General features: G+C 38.8%; 2 protein-coding genes across 35 annotated transcripts in view; one reads left to right on the forward strand and one right to left on the reverse strand.

Annotated features, from left to right (window-relative positions):
* GIGYF2 (GRB10 interacting GYF protein 2) overlaps positions 1-23,125 on the forward strand; it is a 73,018-nt gene that overhangs the window by 18,451 nt on the left and 31,442 nt on the right. For 25 of the 33 annotated variants that reach the window (XM_086844447.1, XM_086844449.1, XM_086844459.1 and 22 more), the window contains 3 exons: positions 1,386-1,494; positions 8,135-8,246; positions 8,793-8,833. In XM_086844447.1, the coding sequence (XP_086700573.1) occupies positions 1,386-1,494; positions 8,135-8,246; positions 8,793-8,833 (262 nt within the window). Of the gene's footprint in view, positions 1-1,385; positions 1,531-8,134; positions 8,247-8,792; positions 8,834-23,125 lie in introns of all 33 variants that reach the window. The other 8 variants (XM_086844472.1, XM_086844474.1, XM_086844478.1 and 5 more) reach the window with 2 other exon arrangements.
* Positions 13,476-22,228, reverse strand: KCNJ13 (potassium inwardly rectifying channel subfamily J member 13). 2 transcript variants are annotated; one of them, XM_023933394.2, is made up of 3 exons: positions 22,192-22,228; positions 15,935-16,415; positions 14,410-15,087 (listed from the first exon to the last, which is right to left on the reverse strand). In XM_023933394.2, exons 2-3 carry the CDS (start codon positions 16,410-16,412, stop codon positions 14,465-14,467), a joined length of 1,101 nt encoding a protein of 366 aa, XP_023789162.1. In that variant the 5' UTR covers positions 16,413-16,415; positions 22,192-22,228; the 3' UTR covers positions 14,410-14,464. The 2 variants fall into 2 exon arrangements, with proteins under 2 accessions (XP_086700687.1, XP_023789162.1); XM_086844561.1 differs by lacking the exon at positions 22,192-22,228 and having other exon boundaries at positions 13,476-15,087; positions 15,935-22,163.

The following is a 23,125-nucleotide window of genomic DNA, read 5'->3' on the forward strand; positions in this document are numbered from 1 at the left end:
AAAAAAAAAGAGGAATCTCCTGTGTAAGACAATGATTCTGATAAACAGCTTAAATATGTTTTTTTGGTGAGGTATTTTAGCGCTTCACAAAAAACCATAAATATCAACACCCGGAAAGGTCACCAGCGTTAGCTCAGAGGCGGATGGAGAGGTGGTTCATTTTGACTTGCAGTTGAAATAGTTGCTTTAAACTTTAAGAGCTAGCTCAGAAAACAGATTTACTGGAGGCTGACCTTGCTTTTTTGCCATGCATGACTGCATTTTTTTTCCCCTCAAGTCTAATTAGTTATGAGTTCTCTCTTGAAGGAAGATCTACTTTTATAGGGAGCATATATCAAGCAGTTTCTGAAATGCTTCTGCAATGTATTAAAACTCCTGTTGGCTTTGATCTTGGTGATTTAAAATCTAAATAGTATATAATCACTTGTCTCATTGTTCTCTGAAGACTTTCAAAGTAATAGTAATTCAGAATAGTTGATGTAAGCACCTTGGCTTTAAGTTCCTTTCAAGAAGCCTGATATAACAGCTGTTTGGAGTCCTTTGCAATCTTATTATTGAAAACTTACACTCAGAAAGCATGTGTCAATTCAGGTTTACTTGTTAATGTTTCTGAACATGCTTTAGAGCTCTTTGGTCCAGTTTTCCAAGTATTTGTGCTCAGAGAACAGCATCAGAGTTGGTTATATTTATCCTTTCTTTATTGAAATAGCTTTTTCTTTAGCAATTGTTTTATATTAAGCTAAAGTTGATTTTTACTGGTGTTTATTTTCTTACGAAAATGAGTATCACTTAAATTTCAGAAGCCTTAAGTACACTTAGTTTTTCCTAAAAAATATGTTACTCTTGTGATATTTAGGGAATAAAAAAAACCTTATTTCTGCAAAGGACAAGGTAAGTAAAGTAGGTATATATAATTTTATTCAAATTCTTTTGGTCTTTACATGTTCCTTCTTTGCTTAAGAAGTAAGTTTAGAATTGGTATGAATTATTGGTGTCAGGTATAGGTAGGTGCCAGTCTCTTTTTGTGGCAGAATGTGTGTTTAACACTGCTTCAACTCTGATGGCTTCTGTGCTGGCATCACCTGATAAAGGAGTAGGCGTTCAAATGCTTACCTCAGAGGATAGAAATCTCAGCTAAGTAACTTGGAAATGATAATATTGTCCAAGATCCTTTTATAGACTGCTTTGGCTGCTCATGTGTGCATGGAATCCTTTTCCTTTTCCAGTGTTAATTGTAGAGAATTTGTAATGAAAACAAAGTCAAATTTAAGATAATGGTAAATGCTTCTGTTTTTTCTTTTTGTTTCGTTGGGTTTTTTGTGTATTTGTGGCTTTTTGTGAAGGTTTTTCGAGTCAAATCTAACCATGTCTCTTATTCTTGGCAGAGAAATTTCTCGATGTCTGTAAACAGTGCTGCTGTCCTGCGGTTGACGCAACGTGGAGGAGGAACGGTGGTAGGGGCTCCTCGAGGTCGAAGTTCCTCTAGAGGTCGAGGTGAGCTGCCGGTGCGATCTTCTGCAGTGGATCCAGGTGATCCAGGTCAAAGAGATATTAAGTGGAGCTTGGCTAGAGCCATGTGTTCTCATGCCCAGTTTCTTTTCGCTTAAAGCTCTGAAACATTTCCAACAAGATGGTGCTTGAGAATTTATATTGTGTTTAGTGATGATTCTGCACATCTTAGCATGCAACTGGTATCTCTGTTATAAGCCTTTGCCAGGTTGGTGGGTGGGAAAGCAAAAGGGAAAGACAGTTTTGGGGTGGAATATGAAATTCTTTGGTTCAAGATTGTTAGGAATAACTTTATTAAAAGCATAAAAATTTGTAGGGAGAGGGTAGAAAAAAAATCTGTGAATGTGTTTAAAATATCAAGGTTGTAGTAGGTTGTGTTCAATGTTCTGAAAAGCCATCTTCATTTGTTAACATCCTGAGCATAAACAGTTAATGGAAATATGTAATTGAATTTGGGAGATGTCTGAGTCTTTTTAGTTTTAGTGCATCGTTGTAGTTGATGTCTCATGCAGGATCACCTCAAATGATTACAAATGAATGAAGAAAATGTCCTGAAGCCATATTTCCAAAGTCAAATCAAATTGTTAAACCCAGAATTGATCTTAGCAATTCCCTTTCAATGTGTGTATTTTTGTGAACTCTTATTTGGGGGGCTTTATATATAAATATGATGGGTTGCATTTAGAATAATGGGAAGGTAGTAACTTGGAAATACTGAGTAAATAATCTTGTAACCTCTGTCTTTACAGGTGCTTAGGTGAGGTTTCTCTTAGAGCCCTTTTGAATTTAATTCTACATGTCCTTAATGGGTGATATTTTCAATAAAGTCTTCAGAAAGTACTTCATATATAATTACATGCTTGACCAGAATTTTGCTATGACTTAACACTTTTTCTTATTTCTGTTCTCATTCCTTAATCTTGCTTTCTTTTTAGTTTACATCTCTCAGATATTTGTAAATTGTTGTGGTTGCTTCCCAGCTAAGATGCAAATTTAAAGCTTTGAGACTATCACTAGATTTTCCTGTTGCTTCCCCTTTGTTTGCCAATGTATTTGCTCAAATACTCAGGGTTTTATTAAAAAGGGTGCATGTATATAGATGTGTGTACTCATTGGGGAGTTATTGTTTTTTGTTTTATTTTAATGTATGTGTTTCTACCACTTATGTTTCACTTTGGCTTGGAATACCTGTATTGGCTAGTTTTTTTACATGCATCAAGACTTAATTCTGCAAATTAAATTATTTCTGCTTAAAATTTGGTGATTTGAGATCATACACCTACTAGTGTGCTCTCTAGTTTCAATATCAAGATACTTGGACCATTTCTAATTTGTCAAACCCCTTATTTTGCTTTCTTTTGTCAAATTTCTCTTTGTTTTCTTTCTGCGCTACTAAGAATGTCATCCTTATGCAGTGAGCAGTAAGTTGTTTCTTAATTGCCCCACTAGTTTCAATGAACTTGTGAGGCTAAATGTAGCAGAATATGGTTTCTAATTCAGTAATTCTGTTATTGAATCTACTTGTGTTCATGACTGTTTGGAAGTAGTTTGATTTGTTACCTTTTAGTGGACAGAACTTAAAATGTACACAGTATTAAGACTGTTTGAGAGCTGCTTCATGTATTCCTGGTTTCCCAGGAATAGTTCATTTTTAAGATTTGTTAAGAAGTACTAGCGAGAACTTTGTTGCAAAATGAATCCTTTTCACTTCCTTTTTTGTTTTATCCTAATTTGATCTTTAATGTGTTGGAATTGTTATATGGTGTACTTGTTAGGCTGCTCTGACTAAGCTGTAAAGGACGCATTTCTGCAGTAAATTTCTCCAGCTTTCTGAGCTTTGCTTCTTTCTGGTTACTGCTTGTTTCTTCCACTCTTCCCTTCCTCCCATGAGCAATTAGTGCTGGGTTCTAGGCATGATGAGTCTTCCCAAAGTTTCTGTGTTTCAGCAAAGAAAGTAAGGCTTCTGCCAGGACAAAACGGTACCATTTTCATAATTACACGCATGATGCTGTTTTAGCCAAGGACTTCTTTCCCATAGTTATTTATGAAAATTCAATATAGGACTGTTGACATTAGCAAAAATGTTGCTTCTAAGTAGCAGGCTTAAATGCAATTTTGTTTTTTCAAGTTACAGTGAACAGGACTTGAAATTTCTTGTGAGTTTGTTCACTAAATGAGCTGCCTCACTTAACAGTTGGAAAACATTTTTATTGCACTGCAAAATTGCCTGGGTTCAAAAGGTTTTCTGGTGTTTTTCATGAACTTTAGACAATTGTATGCAGCAAAGCTGCTGCTGAGTCAGTGTGGGCTTCAGCTTTACCAAAATGAGATTTGTCTTGAAGGGACTTGCACCACAGTAACTTTATAGAGGAATTTGCATGTGTGATTAGATTTGTTAATGAACTGAGGCACAAATCATGGAATTGTGTTCCAGCATTTGAGAGCACGAGAGGCAATCTGGTGGATTAGCAAGGGAAAAAAATGCTGGTAAAGGAGTCTTACGGGTAGAACTCTAAATGGGATTCACTTACCAGTATTTAAAACTGAAAGATAACACTCAATAAATATTTTCTGGGTAGTCACCCCAACTTTTACTGACAATGGTCATGTTGTGATGATGAGAATGCGGTTACTATGTGGATGTTGCTTTGATTTTTAGTCTGTTTTTTTAGTTTTGTTGGGTTTTTTTTAGAAGAAGTTGTAGTCTCTGAAGAAACCAAGTACTTGCACGTGACTCTTTTCTAATTGACTTGTTTTCCTGGGAGCTCCCTGTGGTGTGCCATTAAGCCCTGTGTTTTGTGCTGGCAGGACTGGAATGTCAACATTCATGAATAAGAGCCTCAGATGAGGAGAGATTTAAATAGTCCCTGGAATGGGCTGTAAGCTTACAGACACCTTGTTTTGTAGCTGTTCTCCCTTTTGGTTAAGACTGTTAAGAAGGGTCCTTTGCTTCCTGTTAGAGCTCTTTCCCCACCCACCCTCTTTGCCCTTTGTAAGCTGTTTTTGCTGCTGTTGGAAAGTGTGTCAGTGGCGTGAAAGTGTAATGTTCGCATATCTAAATAGGATTAGTTGCACTATAGTTATTCCATTTTTCCCAAACAGTATTATGGTTGTGATTGTAGATCCTGAACTCCAGTTATACTGTAATTTCATGAATTTGCTTCTTGCATTCTGTGGGGTTTTGTTTTTGGTTTTTTTTTGTAATGACAATTAGAATGACAATTTGTGCTGCTTCTTTTCTTGCTTGTGTCTTATATTTTTACTTAAATTCAAACTTGTCTATTTTTCAGGTTAGAGACTTAGCTGTTCTAATTGCACTGTCCAGTGGGTTGATGTCCTCATCCTGAGGTTTTTGAGAAATTATTGAAATACAAATTACACATTTGTTCCACTCCATTATTAAATGGAAAGGTTTACTGGCATTTATTGAGTTTGCATTCAGTACTTTGTGCAACATATGCACTTAGTCTGCTGCTTGTGTGCCAGGTATTTTTTTTTCACAAGTGGCATTCTATTTAAAATAAGCCAAGGAGTTCAGAAGCAGAATGTCAAATGGTGTGCTTACACATGTTTTATCCTCTCTGCAGACATTTCTTGTGCATTCTGTGACCAGCATTAGCTGTGCCTTAGTGTGCACTTTCAGGTCCGACCCCCCACCCACACAGTAGTTGCTGGATGACTGACTTTGCACACCACAATTTCCCTTGACTGGCTGCTTCTCTTCTGTGGCTTGATAGGATCTGTTTGATGCTTCCTACACTGTGGTCTGCTTGGTGTCTTCTGGGGCTGCACATGCACTTCTGCTTGGCACTGATGGATGGGCCCATGTTGTTTCTACACATGGATGGGGTGGCAACACAGCCAGGGCAGAGGTGTCTTCAGCAGTCCTGTCCTGTATTATGGGGTGTCACAGCAGCTGAGTGCTGTGACCCCACAGGCAGCCTTAACCTGAATGCCTAAGATCAATTGTTTAGACATTTTGTAAGGTTATCTTTTAATATAGACCATTTGGTGACTATTGGCCACAATACGGGAGTGGTGAGTTGGGGGAGGTTTTTCAGGCTGTGATTTCACACACTTTTAAATGGCCATAAGCCATGCTGCTGGTAAAACAACTGATTCTTGCTTTTGTTCAGGATACTTGCTTTATTTGCTGGTGATATGGGACATTTCACCAGCACTCTGGCTGTGGTAGTGTGTGTCTCCTCCCAGCAGGCAGCATGCGCTCACCCTTGCTCACCCTGCAAGGGGAGCACTGCATGCTGCTGCTCACTGTACAAGCATGCTTTGTTTTTGTTGGGAAAATGTATGCAATTACCACCTCTGCTACCTCAGAGTCAGGAGATGAGTCAGTGCCTTTGTTCTGTTTTGACTCTATGAACTACTTTTGTTTTATTATCTCTTGTGAGAGGAAGGAAGAGAGCTTTCCTGTAGTGAATAAATTAGGCAAAGATTGCTATTGCATGAGCTGCTGAAACTTTTCTGGCTTTTATTTGTGAAGAATAAAAACTTGGAGTCCTTTTCCAGGATTTTTGGGGACTCACAATGCTTTAACTGGATAAATACCATGCTATTTTTGATGTTGTATCACCTCTTCCTGTTTCTTGCCTTTGCAGCTTGTTTTACACTTGTGACTATGGTCAACCTTGTAGTATCAGACTTGCCATAGCGAAGGTGTTCCTAAAAACTCTCATAGGTCTGATGCTCATTTCTCTTCTCTTACCTTAAATGCTCAGTCATCTCCTCTGCCTGCCCCTGAGTTTGTGTAAAAACAGCTACAGTGACTATGGCATAGGTGTGCTCAACTCCATAGTGTCCATTATGTAGCAACAGCCAAAAGAGGGCATCTTGGCAAGAGAGTAAGGACTGAGAAAAACACAAAGGTGAAGAGGCTTAGCTGACAGGTGTTTGCAGCTCAGCATATTTCCTGAACCAGTTGTGGTCTCTGTTAAGGAATTTTGCTCATCTTTTTTGAGTTTGTCCAGTTTTCATCTGAACTTAAGCATCCTCAAAACTCTGTGGTAAGGAAGGCTGCATCTCTGTGATTCTGGGAGATCTGCTACTGATCAGCTTTGCTGGTGATAAACCAGAATAGGTGTCTCTAAACAGGATGTTAAAATTGTTCCTTATATACCCTGCAACCTGTTCTGCCTGATACAAAGGCAGTTGTGTATTTAAAGACCCCGACTGGATTATCTGTGGATCACTTTTCTTTTTCTCTGCCTGAAAAGCAACTTTCTGCCCTTTTCTTCTGCTACCCCTTCTAAGAGATTTGGTATAGAATAGTAGAGAAACTGTTGCAACTGTCTCGTTTATTTCAAATTTTTCTAGTCATAAGATCCTGAAACATGGTATGATTCCTTGATGCTTCCAGGTGTCTTTAGATTTTAAATGTAGAGGCTTTTTATTACTACTTTCTTCAGAAGACTATAAGAACTGCCGTCCATTCTTAAGGTGTTTGTGTCCTGTTTCATTTGGTCATTCTGTCTTACTCCTGCAGATCCCTGGCCAGGTTTACATCTCGTGCTTTGAGGTGTTTTTTTCTTTGAAGCCAGGAGGAGAGAAATATGAAAAGATTGATGATTGAAATACTCACCCAGCCCAGAATTCGTGTTACCAGGTGCTTTTTAGGTTCTAGAAGTTGACTGTAGAGACTGCACATATATGTAGGCAAGGCATTATCCTGACAACTAGCTGATAAAGGTTCCATTTGTTCATCTTCTTCCCATGAGATCTTGAAATGGTAAATTAGCTGATTAGAAACCTGCTATTTCTTCTGCTAGAGCACTGTGTGAAGCAGTGTTTATCTTTTGTAGATCTGGAAACTTCACCCCAGCCATTAATCTAACAGTGCTGGAAGTTGTTTTGAAGGGCTGGGGATATATGTGGGTGTTGGTTTTTTTTTGGTCTGTGGGGCTTGGTGTCTTTTACCCGAACACCCTATGCCTTCTCAAGCCCTGAAGATGTGCTTTGCCATGATTTGCTTGAGGATATGTCTGCATCTTTTTGGCTTAAAGCTTGGTACTTCACATCTGCCTATAGAGAATCATTTGCTGAAAAGGTCAATAGGATCATTTTTAATCTAGGGCTAATGTTCTTCATTCTGACCTGCCTATAGCCATCCTGTGATCCTTCTTTCTTCCCACTGATTCTGGGGGAGATTTTTGCTGGCAGTCACTAGAGCTTAATAGTGGTGATGCTTCCTTCTCCTATATGACCTTTGACAGCAATAATTAGGAGCACATCCACAGTGCAGTGCCATTATACTGGAGTTTGCTGTTAAAAGTAATCTGACTTTTGTGTGTGAAGCACACGTGTAATGTGGATGTTGTGTGAACAATGCATACTTTACTTGGTAATTTCTCTTGGGTAAGTATCTGTGTTTTTCTGCATCATATTTATTTCAGAATTGTTTGCTTGTTCTGTCTGGTCTTGCACTTCTTGATAAGAATTTTTGCATAAGACTCTTCCTTCAGTCGTTCCTTTTTCCTTTTGTCCCAGATAATTTCACTGGGGCTTAAGACTGCAAGATTAGTTCTCAGGGACACCAGGAAAGGGAAACCTACCTGATTCTTTCAACTTCTATTATTATTTATACAAACACTTGTGTTTTTTGTCTTTTCAGGCAGAGGCCGAGGAGAAAGCGGTTTCTACCAAAGAAGTTTTGATGAAGTGGAGGGTGGATTTGGGCGAGGAGGGGGCAGGGAAATGCACAGATCACAGAGTTGGGAGGAAAGGTAACAGAACTCTAGCCCTTAAAGTTTTTTACACGCATCTGTTCAGCTTCCATTTGTGCCTTTTGACTTCATAAAAACACTTTAGGAAAGGTAATTAGTTATATCTATGAGTAAAGTGTCTGAATTTCTAAGATGGAATCTAACACAGTAATGTTTCTTGAGGCTCTGGAGAAAGTAAAAGAACATTTCTTGTAAAGAATTTTTCTGCCGAGTTCCTGGGAAGAAGGAGCAAACTACTTTAAGAGAACATAAATTACAACAGTTGCAGTGGAAGTGCTGGTGCTAAGGATTTGCTTCAGTTTTAGTCTTGACATTGTTCAGTACTTAGGGGCACATTTGAAAACATACCCAGTTCCCAAGGGCCGTGTGTGTACTGATGCTCCTGAAAATTTCAGTTGTCACTTGGACCTCTAAAGGTACTGTCCATCAAGCTCCAATTTTAAAAAAGTTCCCACCAAGTAAAGAAAACCTACAAAACCTATGCCTAAAATGAGTTTTTGGAGTAGTTCCAAACCCTTATTTGAAACTTCTATTCTGCCTTTCTAGGGGAGACAGACGCTTTGAAAAACCAGGGCGAAAAGATCCAGGTATGGTTTTGTTACTGTGTGGGCAGAAAATGGGAGGGAGGAGCAGGGTGTGTTTGGGGGAAGGGACCTGTACAAATATCAACTTTTCTTATTGCTCCAGGTATATTATTGATACAAGATTCATGTGCCAGGTTGCTAAGTGTGTTCTCAAAGTGCTGTTTCTCCTACTTTGTGTTGTTCTTAGTATTAAATGTAGTAGATAAGAAACATGTGGAGTAAGAAGGTTCTGCTTATTTAAGTTGTGATGTCTACAACTGGAACTAAGTTCCTATACCTCTGTGAAAGAAGCCTTTGCTGATGAACAGGCGTGCTGTGGTAATACGCCTTTAATCAGTGCAGCTTTAAACATTCCTGGTGTGGGCTGTTTTGGTACTCAGGACTTCTTGACCATTTGAACTTTAATTTTTTTGAACGCTTACTAGTGTGAGAGAGATCCCAGCAGTGTCCTGAGGTTCCCATGCTGATGGATTTACTGTTGATCAAATTAGTTAAGTCATCATCTGAACCTCCTGTTCAGTCTGGTTATCTGCTCTTCTGTCTCTTGTTCCTCCACTATTCTGGTTCTGAAATGCTTCATACTGGCTTAGATGTTCTTTAATTGTGGCCCAATACATCTGAACATCCAACCAAAATTGAGTTGGAATGGGTTTGTCATCTTGAAGATGAAACAGACATTCTAAGGGTGGTGAGAACATTGGGGCAGCTCTGGCTATCTGGGAGCTTCAGTGACTTTTGCTGTGTGAGCTCATCTGTTGCTTGTTCTTTGGTACGCCCATTCTCTTTCTCCATGGCATGTTTCCATGTGCATGGAGCACATCTGTGCCTGCTGAGAAGTTTTCTACTAGTAAGAGCTTACTGATGATGTGTCTTCTCTATTTAGGACCCAAGGAATCTTTGGCTTTGCTAAAGGAGTTTTGGCTTCATATCTTCCTTGGTAATATGCTGAGAAAGCATAGATTAGAAGAGATAATTGCAGGTTGAATTTAAAGACAAACCCAAGGAGATCTAATTGCAATTAGAAGTTAACAGGAATGTATTTTAATCCCTGTGTAGCTGTTAGTATTGCATTAAGAGTAGCATAAATTGCCATATTTATAATTTTGTGTTATCATGCTGACACATGCCATAGGAGTTTTCTTTCAAAGCCCTTCCAGTCTTCTCTCTGTATAGGAATTGATACTCACAGCTTCTAAAGAGTACTATTTTTTTTCTGCTTGTTAAGTTGAATGTTGACACAAAATTAACATGTGTATGTTTTCCACATTATATTCTGCACAAATTATCAAAATAATTTGATACTGGTCAGAGATTGAGCAGTTTTAAATGTCAGTAGTGACACTTCAAACTTTCTGTGCATCTTTATATTTAGAAATTTTTAAAGAAAAAATGAAAATAGGATAAAGTAAGTACTACTGAGATTTCAAGACTTCATCTTTTACAAAAGAAAAATGGATGTAGAGGTAGTATCTACTACAGTTGATTTATTTATTTAGCTCCTTGATGTTGTGATTAGAAATACAGCTATTCCAGTTTCAGGCTATAGAATACACCACATTTCTGATAAAGATGGAAAAAAATATTACATATTGGTATAGGATCAGATGTATTTCTCAGTTGAAATTGAGGACAATTTACAGAGTGCAAAATGTCCTTATAGAAGTTGACTTCTGCCAGAGGATAATCTGCAGCTAGTGTAGAGCATTTTGTGTTTATAGCAACTGCTAGTGATCAGGGCTATTGAATGCATCTTCTTCCATGAACTGTTCCCTAGGGAAGATGGTGTCCTTGATGCAATTTGTTGGAAGCTCATTGTGAGAGATGAAGTGCTTATTCTCAAATTATGAAGCTTTTTGAGTACCTAATTGCAATTCTTTAATCTCTTGTATTTCTCTGCTAGTCAGTATGAGGCAAAAGACCTTCAATCTTTCTGAAGTTTCGTTATAAAAATACTGTTTTAACTATGGCATTGCTATGTTAGAGGTTAATGTTGCAGTAGGTGGGAAGACCATTTCTCTCCCCTTTACTTCCAAAGACAGATAAGGTGGAGAGCACAGAAATATTGTCAGAAAGTGTTGGTCGATTCTGACTCAAGCCTTGGTTAATTACAAGTAGTTACTGTTATGTAGTGGCTTCCCAATGACAAAATATTTTGAGTGTGAGAGAAGGATACAGATGTGCCAAAAGAAGTCCCAGGTTAATAGCAAGCACTAGTATCCACACAGAGCTATGGAAGCAGAAAGGAAAGGACATTGACATACAGATTATAATTCAGGATCACACGCTTTACCTGATGCCTGAACTGGTTTCTGTTTCCTTGGTTAAACTCCTTAGTTTAGGATTTTATTCTACAATTTTACCATACTTCAGTTTTTCCTTGCTGTTTCATAGGGCCTTGGATTCAGATTTCATAATTTACTGAGTTGCCAACTTTTTCATGTTCTTTGTTGTGGATGATCCCATTAGAGAATTATTAAGAGATCAAATGTTTTAAACATTTATGTATATTTGTAATGGAGAACACTGCAAGAACCCTCAATTAAAAATCAAAGAGATTAAAAAAGTAATAGAAATTTAACAACTTCTTCTCAAATATGATCAGTATGCTGTTCTTAAAAATTAATGATTGCTTTTTAAGTGGTCACAACAGTTTGAAATGTCACATTTGACTGATTCTCAGCATAAGCAGTATCTGTTCCTGGTTTCAGCATGCAGATTGAAGATGCACAAAGTATTTGCAAGTTTCTGTTGCAGATTGTCACAGTTTTGACAGACTTCATTTAGAACCCAGATTGTTTCTGGAAGGCTGAGGCCATTAGCAAAGAAAATGAGCAAGTTGCTTTCTTGCACATGTCTGTCTCTTCACAAAAGCTGCTTAATTTTCTGTGCAGCCACCTGACTAATACCAGCTTAGTAGATGAAGGGATTTGATTAGTTACCAGCAGTTACAAACTGAAGTGAATAATTGTTATGTAATTGTATGTTATGAAAAATTGTTAGTAAGTTAGTAAGTTGTAGAACCTGGTTGAGTTTAGTTTAATGTGTGGGTTTTGGTTAGGTTCAGAAGACTTGAATATAAAAGGTGTGTTCAAGTTCCTATAAAAAGGATGTTGAATTTCTTTTAATTGTACTTTCCCTCACTCTGCTTGTCTTGTTCTCCTGCCATGCCTTGCTTGCAGGAGGCGCATTCACAGAAGGTTCATCACCAGTTTGCTCTTACTGTGTTAAAGCATGGAGTTGGTGCATCAGAATCCATTAGCAATTTTCCTAGGCTTCTACTCCAATTTGGACCATAGCATATTTCCAGTACTTTCAGACATCCATGATTCACCACTTCTCTGGAGCTGTAAAAGCAACTTTAATGTATTTTCTGCCCTTGTTGTGAAGTAACTGCACAGTTCTTTGTCTGATTTGCTTCTACAGTATCATTCAGCTTTGCATTCCAAAATCTAATATTTGAAGATTGCATTTAGCATGTACTAACAACACATTTTTTCTTTATACTTGCTGTTTTACTCCCTTTTAAACCAAAACTATAAAGAGAATTATTTTAAAACCAGGACAACTATAAAGTATCAAGTCATGTAGAAATCAAAACAGCTCACCTTTTATTAGATGAGAATTGAAATTAGAAATAGCTTTGTATAACTGTGGCTCTAAATCATGAGATTATAGTCCCATGTGATGTATGGGGAAAAAAAATGCCTCACCCAGAATACTGTCAAACAGAATACTCAGTACCTCACACAGAATGCTGCCCTATTTCAGCATTTATATGGTAGTCTGTTCTCCTGGTCTTGCAGTAGTTTTTAATTTGTAGGACTCTTATCAATGTCTTACACTGACAGAGAATGTGGAAAAAATGCAAGAAATAATTAAAAATTATTGGTGTTGACACATGGGTGGAAAAGGGCTCTTTAAACTGTGTATGAATAGACAACTAAACAAACTGTAATGAAAAGGGATGAAGGCAGTATAACTTGATAGTGCTGCTCTCCAAGCTCCACCATAGTCATGAATGCTTGTCCATAGAATTCAGTACAAAAAAGATTTTGGGAGTGTCTGTGATAAATCTGAAGTCTGCAATGGGGGAAGGCAGCACTTGAACTATTTTGGAATGAGAGCTCAGTTGGAGCAAAAATGCGGCCCTTCTACCTCATTCCCCAACTGTGTGTGGAATGCTTCTGTGGGGTGGCTCTCCATTTTCCCAAACCCTGAACCAAAGTAGCTTTTTTGCCTACCCTGTTTGGATTATGAACACACTTCAGTGAACAGTTTTGTGACTTGAGAATTCAGTTTAAGCTACCTCATCAGATTGCTTGAGACCATTTTTCCTGCTGCTGACCACTGGGGTGAAGTTAAGAGGAAGTGTATTTGCTAGTGTCTTACGGTGTTGTCAATAAAAGTTGCTATTTATGCCATCTGGGTTTCTGGGAAAAGTATTTTACCTTTGAAAGGTAACTTTAATTTTACTTGAGTGTTCAGGTATGAACCCTTAATAGGCAATGCTTTTTTTAAGGGCTTGGAAATAGTTATCCATCACTGTGTTTTTCCTTTAGCATCTTAAATTATTTAGGAGCTTTAGAATGGCATCTTAGTTGCAGAAGGTTTATGAGGCACTTAAATACAGAAGTCTCATATATAGTTTGTTTTAATTTTTTATTTCAAAATTGATTCAAGTGTCTCTAAATATTTTTTGTGCGGTGTGTACAGGCAAAGATTGATGTTAGAAAGCATAAAATATCAATGGATGCAGTTCTACTTCTCATATATATAGTGCATCCTTCTGAGTCAGATATACTTGAGACAAGCAATGCAAAGGTGAAAACATGTGGAATGTATGGAGCTTTACAAAAACCCTCCACATTAATTCATTAGAAGCGGTCTTTTTTTTTTTTTTCCCCACTGCTGAATTTATTCAGTGTTTTCAAATAAGAAAAAATTTCTATTGCAGTATTTGTCATATACAACCAGATTTTTGGATAGTGTCTTCATAGACCTGTCTGGGAGTGAGATGTTCTCTTATTTAGCAGAATGAGGAACTGCACTTAGTATGTACAATTTTGCTTAGTAAGCACAGCTGGAGTGCTGTGCACGGTCATGAGAGGTTGGCAGGACTATCAGCCATCTGAAAAATGATGAAAGTCTGTATTCCCAAAGAGTTAAGAGAATAGAAAAGCTAGGCTCTTGGATGAGCAGAGTTACTTATACCAGAATTCATGTGTTTACTGAATGACCCCATATTATTTTCTCCATTTGTTTTGTTGTCCATTTTTTCACAAGCTGGTTAATTATGACTTTGGTCACCTTTGGGAATTTTGAAGATCTCTCCTTTCAGGGTCAATGTGGCTTTAATCGTAGTCTGGTGAATTCAGCAGATAGCTCTTCTAATTTCCCAAGAATTAGTACTGTGAGTGATGCACCTGACTTCAACCTGGATGGTTAATGCAGTGCCTCCTCAGTGGGCACACGAGTTCTCTTCACTCTGTATCTCACGTTGTAATGAAAAGGATGGGACTGCAAGAGAGATCACTAGAAGATGGCAGGGCAGGCAAGGAAGTGAGTTTTTAAGTGGAACCCGCAAGTTTAATGTAATAATAATTAAAAAAGCACAAAGTTCAAGGTCAATTAATTCTACTCTGTGAGGCCAGTCTCAGAGAGCTGGAAGCTGTCGGTATGCTGTCCATTGATGCGGATCTCCTTGTCAGTCCTTTTTGGACTCTTTGAGTCAGCTGCAGCTGGGAGCTCAGGAATAGTCTTGTCAAAATTCTCCATCTTGATCTGGTATTCACCTTTGGCATTGCGGGCTAGCAGGGAGGCAAAGCGGTGGTACACCAGGATCTCTGACGAGAGGTAGGATGTTCTCCTCTGACATGTTTCTCCTGTGCCCTCCTGCACAGCTGACAGGAAGACGACCAGCTCAAAATGGTGAGGAGCTTCTCTTTGAAGGAGGGCAGCCAGTGGGCTGGCTGCAGTGATGGAGTGGTAGTAGGTCAGTGGGAAAATGAAAAAAGGGCACTCATCTGCAGTGATGCTGTCCAGGTGGAAGTCAATGCTAGTTTGGTGCAGCTGCCCACTCTCTTGTTCTTGGTAAAGTATAGCAGAGATCTGGACGCTGGTTAGGGGGCTGGAGCGAGTGTTGGCCACCTGGAACATGAGGTGTGGCTTCCCCTCGGGGTGTGTGACCACGGCGAAGCGTGAGAAGCGGATGGAGAGTGCCCGGTTCTTTGGGCGCGCAATCTTGGCCACAAAAGCACCTGGAGCAGAAGAAAGCAAACTCAGCGTGAGCACAGGACCTGGGCTGGTTCCCTGCAGGGGCTCCAAGGGAGCAAAAGCAGGCTGAGGCTGGAAAGACCGTATTTGAAAACTGTTAGGTTGACACTGTACTAATCTGCTTTTTTTCAAAAAGGTGTAGCTTTCCTGAAATGCTTATTTTTCTAAATTGTGTTCACTTATTAATGTTTGGAAGTTAACTGTAGCTGCAAGGAGGCTGTTAGCTTGCCCCATGTACTGTAATTGGTAATTTGAATGTATCTTAGTATGTTACATTGTCAAAGCTCTTTCTAATATACAGTAAACTAACCTGTGTATTTTCAAATTATTTTGAATTACTTTAAACATGAATATTTTAAATAACTTAAATTACCTCAAAATAGCTGTGACATTGTAAAAACTTTCATTACAATGGCTACTGAGGAATACATAAACACTGAGTTAAAGATCAATGAAGATAGCTCAGACAAAAGTATACCTTAAAAGTAAAGAAAAAAAAATTGACTTTAAACACTGCAATTATATGGTAATAGCTGAGAGAGAGAATGGTATAAGAAATAAATGATTGAAAGTGATATGCCGTGATCTGCCACAAGTATTTTCTAATGAATGGTGAAATTATTAAATCCAGATATTGATAGCACCTAATTTGTCTTTTGATGATTAGAGGTGTTTAAATTTTAATACTACATAGCTGAAATCTTGTCATCCTTGTAGTGGCTAATTGTTCTTTCATATATCAGAATGAACAGTATTTATTTCTAACTCTATTCTTAAAACTAATTGTTACACCTGTAACAATTGTGTAAAAGATGCAGTAGGAAGGATTACCTGTGAGGAAGGCTTCTAGCATGAGCCCTAGGACCATCTGAATTGCCAGCAGTGCAATAGCACTGGGACAATCCCCACTTGGGAACATGGTGCCATAGCCAATCGTGAGTTGTGTCTCCAGGGAGAAGGAGAAGGCAGCTGTAAAACTGGTGATGTACTTCACACATATAGTGTGGTTGTCAGGTGGAGCATCGTGGTCCAGCTCCAGGTCCCCATTCATCTCAGCCAGCAGATACCAGAGCACTGCAAAGACCAGCCAGTGAATGACAAAGGAAGCTGAGAAGACGAGCATCATCCACCTCCAGCGCATGTCCATGAGTATCCCCCACACATCTCGGAGGTACGCCACACCTCTGCCTTGGGCACCAGCCATTTGGAACGTGCTGTGCCCATCCTTGGTCACCAGCCTCAGGTATTTCTGAGTCAAGAGAGGAGCGCTGGATTTGGTGTTATTGCTCTCTATTGTATCTGTTGTCATCTTCTAGAAAGGAGAAGAAAGGAAAAAAGGTGATACAGTGCCACATATTTGTATTTTGCCTAATGTTCACAGCTTCTGACACATCAGCAGGGGTAGAAATACTGCAGCCAACAAAGGAGGGCTTATACATTGCAATCCAGAGAAGATTAAGTCAGGTGCCTGGAGAGGAATTTACCACTGTTTGTGGTAATACTTCGCTAAAAAAGATTAGGTCTAAAAATCTGACTACTACTCAAATTTTCCCTGCTTAGTTATTTAAATATAAATTTCATACCTTCCTAAATTTACATTGGAGTCACATGCTTTAATTCTCTATGGGTGAGTGGGATGGGATTAGGCATATTGTGTGTGAAGAGAAACTGAATTTTGCTGATTATATCTGATATTGTAACTTCTTTTGAGCGGAGTATAATAATTTACCAATACTATTATGAATACTATTAACAGTAGTATTATACTAAGGAAAGGATGTTTAATATATTATTTCTATAACATATTTATGCATTTTAGGGGAATGCTGTACTTCAGCTACTAGCCATTTCTGACTCTCTTAGCTCAAGAATTGTCTGCTGTCTGCACCCACCATGTCCAGTTAAACAGAATTACAGTATTCAGGGCAAAGCTGCTTCTGGAAGTCTGAGGCTGTTTATGTAAGGATCAGGTAAAAAGAGGGCAGGAGATCAATACAGAAAATACACTCTGACATTATTTCCAGTCTAGTCTGCCCGAGCAGTGCAATTTTTATTAGTGACCAAGTAAAATAGGACAGCAAGCATATGGGAATTAAGGTGGAATTGCAGATACGGGAAGCAGATGGATACCTGTAGGTATTGGACATATTAGGCTCTTTTGTTTGCTTTTAAACCTCAAAGCTTGTGGAATTTGCCAGAGCTTGTGAATGTCTTTTGACAAGACAGTGGTCACTCAAATACATGCATTTTATAAATTCTGGATGTTTAAAGCTGACCTGGGACAGATTAAAATTAAGTACAGTCTTGTGTAAAATAAAGACTTCATGATGTCTACAACCTGTTTAAAGAAGGTTGTGATGAAGCTTGTTTGTAGAGCAACAGAGGAATAAAAAATCTGTGAATTCTGCAAATGATAATTATACATGGTGTATTTAGTTTTGATTTCCTATCAATTTTGACTTTGAGTGATGGCTGTTTCAGTCTATTACATTTTTTTGTAGAGGAATTGGATTTTTCCCTTCCAACAGTGCCATCTTAGCTTTCTCTTGAAAAGCATTGGAAGTAAGATCCTGAAATTCAGAATGAATTTATGGTAGGTGAAAATTTGTCTTGTGATCTTTGATCCCATAAACCAGCAGTTTGCATGACTGTTTGTTTAATCTTCAACCAAATTTTAGTAACTACAGAACACTCTCTTTTGCTTTTACTTGTGTTTAATGCCTACTGAGATAATGAAGATTGACATCACAGTGACCATTTAGTTAAGGTTTTGTTTTTCTTCTGTAGCTTCTCAAAACCATCCAGCTATTACTTCTATCCATGCCATAGTCAGGGGGAGATAAGAGTAGATAGATGATGGCCTGAGTAGAATTTAGTGGTTTTCCCCCTAGTTTTAATTTCCCAGTTCACATCTCTCAAGAGGAATATTTTGAAACCATTCATCGTGTCAGAGACTAGAGTGCACTTAGTGAAGTTCTCCTGGCATATGATACTAGGCTACTTGTCTTGGAGGATTTTGGTTGTAGTCCATCCAGTTTATAGCATGATCCCCCACCTTCAGTGAGTTGGTTCTTCAGTCTGCTGCATAGCTCCCTGAATGGCAGTTCTCACTCTTGCTGTACTGTAACCTGAATGCAATGATACGTGCTTCAGTAATCCAATCATTGGTGACTTGTCTGTGGAACACAGTGCTTGTGTTAAGATGAGCCTTTCTGGAGGCCTTGAAGGAGCTGGAAAATGGGCATCCCTGAATGGGAAGGATGATGGGGACCATGCTGAAAATGAGTTCTGAACAGTGCCTTGGTTTTATCATCTTAAAGTAAGCGGTACTCAAAAGAAACACTCCCTTGTTTGAACAGAGAACACTTGCTGAACAAAATGCTTCTGAGTGCATCATGCATTCAAAACTAACCAGCAAACCAACAAAAAACCCAAAACAATGAAACACAACCAAAAGCTTGTGTTTTTCTGTTAATTCTTGTGGTACTTTGAGGGCAGGATCTACTTTGTAGGCTCTAAGTAATTTGGGTTTACAAAACAAATACATGTTGTGAAAATGATTCTGATGCTGACTGATTGGTGACAGAAGCCTTTCCTGTGGTGTTATGTACATTAAGAAAAAAAGGAAAACATTCTTAAGATTGTACATTTTTTTTTTTGGCTGTGCTTCAGATCTTCATATGGGTGCTAAAGCAGTGTGTTTAAACACTACAGACTTAGAGCAAGTGTTGTCAGCATTGTAGGATGTCAGATTTGTTGATTAAGGAGCTTCTTACAGTAGTGATTAATCATTTAATGTCTTAAACTCTGAAAAAAATCAGTCAGGTTCTTTGGGATTTTTTCAATGGGGCAGGATTGATACCTGACAGATTTTGAAGGCACTTGAGAAAGACAGCCTACAGCCGCACATTTCAGAGCAGTCTTGTGTCTCTGCTCCTTGAGACTCACAAGCAGGTGAATTTGCCTTCTGAGGTTAACGATGTTATGCACTGGTACAGTGCTCTGATTTTTCTAGTCTAGGACTGTTGAAAATGTTAGTTTTGTAGTTCAGTGGCAGGGAGAGCATTAGAAATGTGTAAGCTTAAGTTCCAAAAACCCTTTTTTGATAAGCACTTTTTTCAAGTGCTATGATGGATTAAGAGTCCCAAGTTTTAGCATCTTGGACTGAGAAAATCAGATAAGAAACTGCAATAAACTCTGAGAGTGGTGCAGTTGGGTGAGAGTAAGAGGCAAAAGAGCAATTGGGAAATAACTTACCCAGACTGGAGGATCAGTCCTCTGTATTCTCAAAGGCAGAGGCAGAGCGGATGTGACTTTAAGTTGAAAAAGTGTTAACGTCTTCTGTCTACTCCTTTCTTTGCCCATAGTAAAAAAATATGAATACCTTCTTTCCTTGTTAGTGATAAATTAATGAAGTTGTAGAGTACAATTTGAGCCATCTAGATTGAATCCCCTGCCTGGCATGATCCTTCATGACTCCACATTAATCCCAGTAATCAGTGTATGTTTTGGGAAAGGCATTTCAACTTCGACTAGAAAAATTCTGTGTTTGTTGGAGAATGCTTGTCTCCACTATAACATACACACACTGTTTCTTATCCATGTTTGTCCAGTATTCTCTCTCAACAGCCTTTATTTTACGTTATTTGCTTGGTTTTGCTTTTCCTGGTTCCTGACTTACACAGTTTTTGAAGCTTTGGGGTGTTTCTTGTCCCTCTATCTCTTAGCTGAAAGCCCTTGACTAGAAAGACAGGAACTGTCAGAAATCCCTTTCCTAAACCTCTTCTGGCATGCTGACCTTATCACACATTTACTGTGTCTAATTCTTCCTCTTTACCTTCTCTTGAAAGCTGAATTATCACTAACACCAGTGTTTCTATCAGTTCTTAGTGGTTTTTTTTTGGTTTTCAGTCTTTTTATCACCTTGTCCCTCATCCTGGCTTCTTTCTTTTATACACTTCTCTAAGACAAATCAAGGTATGCTGAGTACTAATTTTTAAAACAATCACAGATTCCTTCTTCAGCAGTGGGACACACTCTAAACTGACCTGTCTGACTAATGATTTATGTGTAATAAAACCTTGCATTACAGATTTAGGATGTTGCTTGCATTTCTGAAATTCATGATATCCAGCACACCAATCTCCCATGCTCTGCGTTTTTGATTGAGGTTGTCTTCCTTGTGTCGTAACAGCCTTTACTGTGTTCCTATTCCATGTCACCGTGTTGATTTCCTTTCCTCTTGCTTAGCTTTTTCTTAGGACTCTGGTAGGGAGAGTCCTCTCTGTCTTTCCTCTGAGGGATAGACACTGGCAGCACTGTCTTCATTTTTGTTTGCTTTCTCAGTTGAAGGCATTCAAAGTGACACTTCCAGCCTGTTCTCAGTTCGATACGCAAATGCATCTGCAACCTTCTGAGGAGCCCAAGTGAGGAGTTGTGTTCAGGGCAGACTTCTGCAGTGTTGCTCTACTTGCCCAGGTTCTAGTCTTAACAAAGTCTGTTCTAATTGACCTTGGAAGGGATTTGTAACAGTTTATGCTGTGCTGCTTCATTCTGGCAGGAAAGTAGTCTTGAGAACCTGTTGTTTTCTGGGAGTGACTGCAAAAACTACTTATAATTGCAGCATCATTTGAAGATTTACTTCTGCCACCCAGGTGGTGGCATGCCCTTCTGGGGATGTGTAGGTTCCCTCTTTACTTGGCCTGGGTTTACATGATGGTGTACAGGCTTCAGATTTAAAGCTTGTCTGCTCTGAGCTGAGATTGTGCAGGTCTGTTGCTGCCTCTGCGCTTTGCAGTAAGAACAAAGTAAGATTATAATTTTTAAAGGCATTTTTCATGCTGTTGAAATGGCTTTTATGTATGTTCTTACTTTTAGATTATTAGGACTTCTTACATTTATAAGCAGGTCTTTTTAAAATGGAAACTTGAATTTGTTGACCCCAAGTTACATTTTTCAAAGCAAGTGTCATAAAGGATAGGATGTGAGAGCTCGTACTTTTGAGTTTCTGTGACAGTTTATTACAGAATGCACTTTAAAGAAAAGAGGTGGTAAAATAGAAGAGTATGCCTCCTTTTATAGTACAGAAAACAAGGCTGCTTATATACTAGATTTTTGGGATGCTAAATAGTGCTCCATTTTATATATAATGTATTTTGACATAAGTACTCTGAGGATCCATATGAACACTAATTCTTGATTTTGAAGTAGCACCTGAGTGGACCAACTAGTTTAGCCAGTTTTAGAGAAGCAGAAAAGCAACATTTAAGCAAAGTCTTGGTAAAGACTTTAAAATATTCTAGTAAATATTAAATCCTTATAAAGAAACTTAAATGCAGAATTAAATATTAATAACAGAGGTGTAATTTGACAGTTACAAGGGAGGATTTTATTTGATGTAAAGCTGCAGTAGTGGAAGTGTGCTGCCAGCCTTTTTTTGTGGAACTTGCTGTTTTTGAAGAGCAGTCCTGCCCTGTGTGATGGAGACTTTGCCATGGCTTGCCTAGAAAGGCTAGGTTTTGCAGGGTGGTGGTGTTCACTCCATGTCCGTATGTGGTGTCCTGGACAGCGATGCTGCCTCGCTATGTCCATAAGCACAGGGAGATGAATGAAAACTGTTGAAGTCTGAGATATAATTGGAGATGGTAAAAGCAAGTTTGAAGATGTGAAGCTTGCTTTTTTTAATTTGTGATGGAACTGAATGCTAAGTACAGCAAGGTGAGGATGACTTTTTCATAATTCTTGGCCAATTTCATGACACCAGCTGCTGTGGCTGGAGCTTGCAAGTGCTCCCTGTCTACACAGCCTTGCCAGCAATTATCTCAAAAACTTCCTGAAAAAATACTGCATAAAGACTGTGGTTTTGCTCTGTGTGCTCTTAGGACTGACCTGAGAGAGCATTTTTTTCCTTTTGAGGAGGAAAAATCAGCAACTGATTTGTTTAAGGTGATACCTAGTTTAGCAAGCTTTAGAAATAAAACCCTCTGCCCTGAAAAGAATTTTGATTTCTTTGATTAGAGTGACAGAACCATTAAAATTGTACAAAAAGAAAAAAAGAAGGAAAAAATATGATGTTTTTCTGTACTTACCAGTCCTCAGAGGGTCTTTGTGCAGGAGGAGGGGATAATCTGGGCTCCAGGAGAGGGATTGCTCTGGTCTGGTGTATTGGTCCCAGCACTAGCAAGAAACTTCCCACAAGTGGTTGGTAGAGATTTAAAAAAAAAAAAAACAACAAACCCCAAAACCTTTAAAAATGGGTTTGTATGTCTCATTCCTGTGTTTATATGCTGGGGGGATTGGTTTCCATCTGAAGCTGATTTGATTGGTCATTTTGCCTGCAGGGGGGCCGGTTGGCTCTGATCATGTGGAAAAGAATGCTGGTTTGTTAGGAGCATTTCTTTACCCAACACAAACCCTTAGCAGCCAAGGAGAAATCCTCAAACACTTACTTTGAGAAGGGGTGCCTTCCCCCTCAGCTCCTTAATCAAGATAATTTTTTTGGTTTGTATAACCTAAAGTTTTATGTGAAAGTTGAAAAGGCCAAAATTCCCTTGGAAAAACTGAGTGGAAAAGTTCCCATATTGCTGCTGAAAACCTACACTGTTCACTGATACCTTTTCTCTAACCAGTGTCAACTACTGTTTGAGTGAAGAGAGACACTCTTGTGTCTCACTGCTGCTCCACTTCTTTCCTGTTAGGTCCCAAGCTCTGGAACATTAATAGAAAGGTGGGTGCAGTTCATGGTGCAGCCTGTGGTCACAGGACAGTGTTGTTGAATTGCAGTCTAATGCTGCTCAGAAAATGTAGACCTGGCCATTTTCATCTCCACATTGCTCCTTTGTGAAAACATGGAATTAATCACAGGATTTTGCTAAAGCCTAGGAATGAAACAAGGCAGATTAGGTGGCTTGCTGATTCCATGCAGCAGATGAAACCACTTTTGCTTAAGCTGTTTGCTCTTTCACTCATGAAATTAGAGGAGCTGTTGAGAGTATGTCTGAGCAGGCAGCCGTGCAGAGTGGT

The sequence above is a fragment of the Cyanistes caeruleus genome, chromosome 10 (genome assembly GCF_971803275.1).
Source record: "Cyanistes caeruleus chromosome 10, bCyaCae1.hap1.1, whole genome shotgun sequence".
Lineage (NCBI taxonomy): Eukaryota > Metazoa > Chordata > Aves > Passeriformes > Paridae > Cyanistes > Cyanistes caeruleus.